The 6892-nt window shown below is 48.1% G+C and overlaps 1 protein-coding gene across 1 annotated transcript; it reads left to right on the top strand.

Annotated features, from left to right (window-relative positions):
- Positions 1-2355: 2355 nt before the first annotated feature.
- Positions 2356-6236, top strand: LOC119271260 (protein YABBY 3-like). Its single transcript, XM_037553161.1, has 7 exons — positions 2356-2983; positions 3115-3366; positions 3492-3672; positions 4261-4309; positions 4774-4849; positions 5068-5145; positions 5911-6236. Exons 1-7 carry the CDS (start codon positions 2804-2806, stop codon positions 5986-5988), a joined length of 894 nt encoding a protein of 297 aa, XP_037409058.1. The 5' UTR covers positions 2356-2803; the 3' UTR covers positions 5989-6236.
- Positions 6237-6892: the final 656 nt, after the last annotated feature.

The raw sequence follows: 6892 nt of genomic DNA, 5'->3' as shown, positions 1-6892 counted from the left end.
TACTACTGTTTTATTCATCTCATAGTATTTAAACATTTTATAAATGTGTGGTTTTTCCCCCATAATTATCTATGCAATATTTGGTTCACTCCGAACATTTTAGTTTTAATATTTGAAAGCTTTTATTGTTTGCCTAATTTTGAATTTGAATTTGAATCGGTTTCGAACTAACTGGAGATTAGCAACTATAAACGAGGTCACGTGGCATCATTAGCAGAGGATCACTGTAGCTTAATTACCCGGGCGTCACAACTTGACACGGACATGATGCCTATATTTCATAATCATTGCCTTGGATATCGTCATAACTTTGCGCTTTTCTATCAATTGCTCGACAGTAATTTGTTCACCCACCGTATTATTTGCTATCTTGAGAGAAGCCTCTAGTGAAACCTATGGCCCCGGGTCTATTTTCCATCATATTAGTTTCCGGTCTACTATTTTGCAATCTTTTACTTTCCAATCCATAAACCAAAAAACCCAAAAATATTTACTTTGTCTTTTGTTTAGTTTTATCTATCTCTATCAGATCTCACTTTTGCAAGTGACCGTGAAGGGATTAACAACCCCTTTATCGCGTTGGGTGCAAGTGTTTGATTGTGTGTGCAGGTATTGGTGATTTGTGTGTTGTCTCCTACTAGATTGATACCTTGGTTCTATAACTGAGGGAAATACTTATCTCTACTTTGTTGTATCACCCTTTCCTCTTCAAGGGAAAAACTAATGCAAGCTCAAGAAGTAGCAATATGTCATCCCAAGAATCTGATGGAGAGAGCTACATTTCACACATCACCGCTGACAATAGGATTACGGGGAGGTTGACCCTTATGGATGGACTACTGATGAGGAAGAGGATGCCGATCTGAAAAGGATGGAGTCCTCGAGCGAAGAAGAAAAAGAAACTCCTCTACCTCAACCGGGAGATATGCATGCGGAGTTCAAGAAATCAAGTTTGCCAAATAAGGTTAAACCTTTCATTACTCGATTTACCCCTTATCATCGTGTGCAGGGTGATGTCGCCTCGTCTTCCACAACTAAGTTGCACCCCTTGGTTGAGGATGCATTAACCGCTACCAACAAGCTTCGCAAGGAGAATTTGGATCTTAAATAGGAAGTCAGTAAGCTCAAGGAGGAGATTCGTGCTCTAAGAGGAATCATCGCCAAGAAAATTACTCCATCATCACCACCACCATCGCTAAAGAAGGACACTTGAGTACATGGGTATGAGCACCACCCTTGGCTTGTTTTGAGCTCGAGTGAGACCCTCGAACCCGTCGCCTGTGTACCCTAGTTTTTTAAGGGAAACAACCGAGCTTTATTAATTAATGATGGGACTAAAAGTTTGCTAAGAGTCAGAGCTTTGCCAAGAACAGCCCTTGGCAACTCTTACTCTACTGAGAGCAGCGCTCGGTAAAGGTGGGGTTGGATCATATTAATAAAACTGTGTCGGCATCCGTTCATTAGAATATGGACTGCCACTATGAACATTCTCTATCCGGAACATATGAAGATTCATAGTGACAGTACATATTCTTAATAAGAGTGTAATGAAGATTGAAACTTGATGCTTCTGGGTTATCTGACTATTTGAACAGGTCCTTCTGTTTGTCGTTAGGCGAGGTGGGACTAAAGCTTTCCCGAGAGCGGCTCTCGGCAAAGCATTGCCACCGTGACCATGCCGTTATTCACCGCCGGGTAAGCCACATGGCAACACGTTTGTCGTGCGATGATTGTTTGGCTCTCGGCAAATAGTGCCTTTGCCGAGTGTCACCATATTGCTGACTATGACTCTCGGTAATATCCCGTGTTTGCAGAGCTGCGTCTGTTGCCAAGAGGTACTCTAGGCGTCTATGAGTTTGTCGAGCGCCGTGCTTTAGCTCTCGGTGACAAGCCTGGTACCCGGCGTATACGAAAATTCCAGTAGTGCAACCACTGTTCAAGGCAGTGTGTGCGCGGTTGGAGCAGTGGCCACGGAGGTTTTTACCCAACATGGATAGTATCATAGGCCCACCACCTGCGATGACATAGGCATAGCGTCGGTCTTATAGGGCTCTACTTTTTTGGAGGGGTCTTATAGGGCTCTACTATCACCAATATGTCAGATTATTTTTCCTTTTTTCAAACTTCTTGATGTTTGGTTGTATGCATCTAAGTTATTAAGAAATCGGGCGTTACTCATCATCTTTTGTATCTGCTTGATGCTACATTTTAATATAACAAATACGTCCTGCTTTGTTGAAATAATAATTTTTTAAAATGGACGAGAGGGGACGCCGGCCCTAACCCGTCGCCTGTGTACCCTAGGTAGACACAGCTGCGGGCCGCGGCTGCGGCTGTCCTCATTGTTGACCCGAACTCCCGAAACACCCCTGCACCCTATATCTCCTCTCCCATCACACCAGCACAGGCACCAACCAACCAAACCCCTTTCTCTCCCTCTAGCTCCCAAATCGCAGCAGCAACAACAGATCCGATACATACTAGGTTCCGTTGCATCACACATCAGTCACCCCCAAACCATCAAATCACCAGATCATATACACGCACACGCCCACCACCCGTCAAATCACGCCCAAACGGCGGAGGAGGGGGAAAAAGCAAGCGAGGGCAATCAGCTAGCAGCTAGGTACCGCCAGCAATCGCTTGCCGCCTTTGCCACTCGCGTCCATCCATCCTATCCCATTCGCTGCCGCGTCAAATCCACTGGTCCCAAGAAGCCCCAGCTCTAGCCGCTCCGGGCAGTTGATTTGCACTTGCACCGCCTGCTAGAACAGCTACCACTAGCGTGATCGATCAACCGGGCATGTCGTCCTCCTCCTCCTCCGGGGCCTCCGCCGCCTTCACGCCAGTATCGCAGCAGCAGCAGCAGATGGCGTCGGAGAGCCTCAGCTCGGAGCTTCAGCCCCCGGCGCCGATGCAGCCGGAGGCGCCTTCCGAGCAGCTCTGCTACGTGCACTGCCACTTCTGCGACACCGTCCTCGTCGTCCGTGATCAACCCCCTCCCCCGCCTCTCTCTCTCTCCCTCTCTTGAGCCTCTAAGCATCTAAGCGTATGTAGCTCAGCAGCGGCGGCGCCTCCGTTCAAGTCCATTTAACGGGAGGTACTGGTGTGCAGGTGAGCGTGCCGAGCAGCAGCCTCTTCAAGACGGTGACAGTGCGGTGCGGCCACTGCAGCAGCCTGCTCACCGTCGACATGAGGGGCCTCCTCTTCCCGACCACGACCACCACTGTCGCCGCCGAGTCAGCCGCTTCTGCTGTCACCACCACGACGTCCCCGCCGCCGGCCGCCGCTGCTCACCACGGCCAGTTCCACTACCCCAGCTCGCTCAACCTCGCGCCCGGCAACCCTCCCCGCCACTCCCTCCTGGTACGTTCTTGCATGCATCACCATGACCTGTGATCCTGGGTGGCGAGCTTCTGATTGTACGTACATGTGGATATACTTGGTTCTTGATGACTTGTTGCGCTCTAATATTGTACTACTTCATGTAGGATGAGATATCCAGCGCTAACCCGAGCCTGCAGCTACTGGAGCAGCACGGCCTCGGCGGCCTGATCGCGGCTGCGGGTGGCAGGAACGCCGCGGCACCTGCGCCGCTGCCGCCACCCCCAGTCGCCGGGGGGAAAGGTGGGAAGGAGCCATCACCACGGACCAATCCCGTCGTCAACAGACGTGAGTATAGCTAGCCTAGCTTCCGCATGCACTTTCTCAAATCTCCACTACCTATTCTTCTCCTGTGGATGCCAAGTTTCGTCCGGTTTCTTGAGATCCATCTTTGCTAGTAGTACTACTAATCTGGTCATCTCTCTAGAGCTTGCCCATGCTCTCTCTCTCTCTCTCTCTCTCCTCTCTCTCTCTCTCTCTGGTCAGGGAAGAACACATGGCTCGCCGGTGTACATGGAACCTATATGCTCTACGTGTGTGGTCTAGTGTATATACTGTATAGGTGCTGAGAGAGATGCAACAAGGTACAATGCCCACCATTGGCACCATTGCAAGCTCTAAAGTCTAAACTGTGCACCCAAGAGAGATGGACACAGCGACCGTCGTTCTCTCCAGCCCTTTTCACTGTGGGGAATAATAGTACAGACAGCTTCTTCCTAGCTCTCCTCCATTCTCGCATGTCTCCACTTGGAACCTGCAACCATGGCCGGCCGGCGCCTGGACTAGTGCGCGCGTTTGAAAGAAGCTAGCTAGATCGATTAATTTGTCATGAACGTATGGCACTAACATCTATCTTGGCTTTGATTCTCCCTGCAGCTCCGGAGAAGAGGCAGCGCGTGCCGTCGGCGTACAACCGCTTCATCAAGTAAGTAGGAGTAGCTACCAGTACATTTCCTAATTAATAATGAAGCTGGGCACGGGGTGTGCAAGTACGTGGTCTCACTCTCACGGCAAGGCCATTGCCACTTCGGTGGCAGGCAGGCAGCCGGCCGGGGCCGGGGGTCGGGACCGGGGCGGCAGAGCTGCACAAGTGAGGCCTTTGCAGACGCAAAGAGACCTTGTTTTCTTTTGGCTTTCCCCTCTCTCTCTCTCTCTCTCTCTCTCTCTCTCTCTCTCTCTCTCTCACTGTTCGAGGAAGAGAGAGAGAGAAGTTAATGAGACATGGTTGTAGCAAATGATGCATTGGTGATGGCGCAAATAATGAGGGTGTCGTCGTCGTGGTCGTCGCCGTTTAGACCTGCCGCTGCCGCTGCCGCTGATCTGACGTATCCCTTTCCTTTTGCTCTTTTCTTTGCTCTGGTGTTTTTGGGGGGACGGAAACGCGCGCAGGGACGAAATCCAACGCATCAAGGCTGGCAATCCCGACATCTCGCACAGGGAGGCCTTCAGCGCGGCTGCCAAGAACGTCAGTGCCCTTCTTCCTTAATCTCACCTGCACTACACATGCTATATATCGATCTCTGCTCTGAAACTCCAGCTAGGGTTTCGCCCGATCATGCATGTGCCTTTACTGTTTCTAGGGTTTCCCAATCTCTCGGAATCCCATGAACGGTCCATTCATGCATATACCTTTAATTGTTTGATGTGGTGATTATGTTCTTGTTGTTGCTGCTGCTGCTGCAGTGGGCTCACTTTCCGCATATCCACTTTGGCCTCATGCCGGATCACCAGGGGCTCAGGAAGACCAGCCTCCTACCTCAGGTGACTAATCAACCAAACCTCGGCCACATAGTACATACTTCAGCTTTTTGGGACTGTACACTTAATTAGTTTTTGTTATTTTAAGTGCCTAAAGTAAATTTCAAAAGCAACGCAGGATTATAAACTTAATTAGTTTACTACTATGTTGTTTTGGGACTAGCTTAACTTCAAGCACATGTCAATACTTTTTTTTGTAAAAGTTACTCCTATTTTTAAGATGATTGATGCCCACAGTACCACATATTCCCTCAGTTCCAAATTAATTGAAGTGCCAGCTTTGTACTAAGTCCAACTTCATATTTTATAAAGAATCCGATGAAACAAATTTGATGTTTAATATTGACCCACTTTTTATTTAGACTTGGTCAAACAAACAAATTTAGCTCACGATGAACTTAGAACTTTGTTAAAAAAATAGCGGGTAGAACTTTGTTAATTTGAAATGGTTACTAACAAAGCGTATAGATTCAAGCCCGAAAGCATGCAACAAAAATTATGTACTTTAAACTGGTTAGACGTAGATAAAATTGTCCAAGGTCATGGGGAAATGTTTTTTCATGCTATATGTTTAGTCTTAATTTTGTTGGAGATTGTGTGCTTGTGTCCAAATTCTCAGGACAAGACCTGGTCGATTTTTAAATAGAGTACATCGTTACATACAAATTTCCCGTGTGAACATAGTATACGTTATTCAGCATGTATATTTCCATTTTCTTATCCATTTTCGGCTAACCAAATGTCAACCCTTTGTGGCTTAACTATCAGGATCATCAGAGAAAGGATGGCCATGGGCTTCTAAAGGAGGGGCTTTACGCGGCCAACATGGGGATTGCTCCGTACTGATATCAAGCTAGCATATCCATGCTATTGCCATCGCCTCCTTGACTAGCTCCTATCGACTATTACTATCAGGCTATCTTTAATTAGCTAGGGCTTTCTGCCATAGTAAACAATATAATTACCTCAGTTCGTATGACCTATTAGCTATAATTAAGTGATCAATATCGATCTAGTAGCACACTCTTCCTGCCTGTTATTTTGCTCGATGTATTATCTATATATCTTGTCAACTAGTTCTAGTTAATCACTCTCCTCATGCATGGTTTCCACTTAACCTCTTATCTTAATTGTTCTGCACGTAGTACTAGCTAGTATGCTGCGCAGTGGTGGATCTAGCCGTGTCGAGTAAAGGGAGGCCAGGCAGGTAGGCACGGGCTTGCGTGTTGGGTCTTTGTTTGCTTGCCCTTCCTTGCTCCTGTGGCTGCTGCCGCTTGTATCCAAACAAGCTCATTCCCTGCGCAGTGCGCACACAGGCCGGTCTCTAGCGGCAGCCGCTGCAGCATGGCTGCTCCTCATCTTTTGCTCGCTTTTCTGTCTCCTTTCCCTCTTGACGTACCCCTACACATACACCTCTCTCTGCCGCTTGTATATATGTAGCCTGGGCAGAAGAGGTGTATGTCACGCTACCCAGCATTCTCCTGCTGGAGCTTCCTTAAGTTTCTCAACAACAACAACAACAACAACAACAATAAAAATCTTTCGCTGGAGCCAAAAGATGATAATTTCTTGGTGTCAATTGGATAGTTCTTGGATGCGACGATGCAGGCGGACCCGTCCGCATCTGTCCACACGGACGGGGATGCTCTAATTTGCTGCTGCTGAAAACAATCACGAAGACGCACCCGTCCGCATCGGTTCACAAGGACGACGGAGATGCTGAAATAATCACGCAGACGGACCCCGGCCA

The sequence above is a fragment of the Triticum dicoccoides genome, chromosome 1A (genome assembly GCF_002162155.2).
Source record: "Triticum dicoccoides isolate Atlit2015 ecotype Zavitan chromosome 1A, WEW_v2.0, whole genome shotgun sequence".
NCBI lineage: Eukaryota > Viridiplantae > Streptophyta > Magnoliopsida > Poales > Poaceae > Triticum > Triticum dicoccoides.
This window is presented reverse-complemented; position numbering and strand designations above follow the sequence as displayed.

What these genes read in the sequence shown, in the direction of transcription:
- LOC119271260 (XM_037553161.1), top strand. Translation starts at nt 2,804, where the DNA reads ATGTCGTCCTCCTCCTCCTCCGGGGCCTCCGCCGCCTTCACGCCAGTA. An exon ending in CAATCCCGTCGTCAACAGAC is followed by an intron (nt 3,673 to 4,260) that starts GTGAGTATAGCT and finishes TTCTCCCTGCAG; the next exon opens with CTCCGGAGAAGAGGCAGCGC. An exon ending in TCAGCGCGGCTGCCAAGAAC is followed by an intron (nt 4,850 to 5,067) that starts GTCAGTGCCCTT and finishes CTGCTGCTGCAG; the next exon opens with TGGGCTCACTTTCCGCATAT.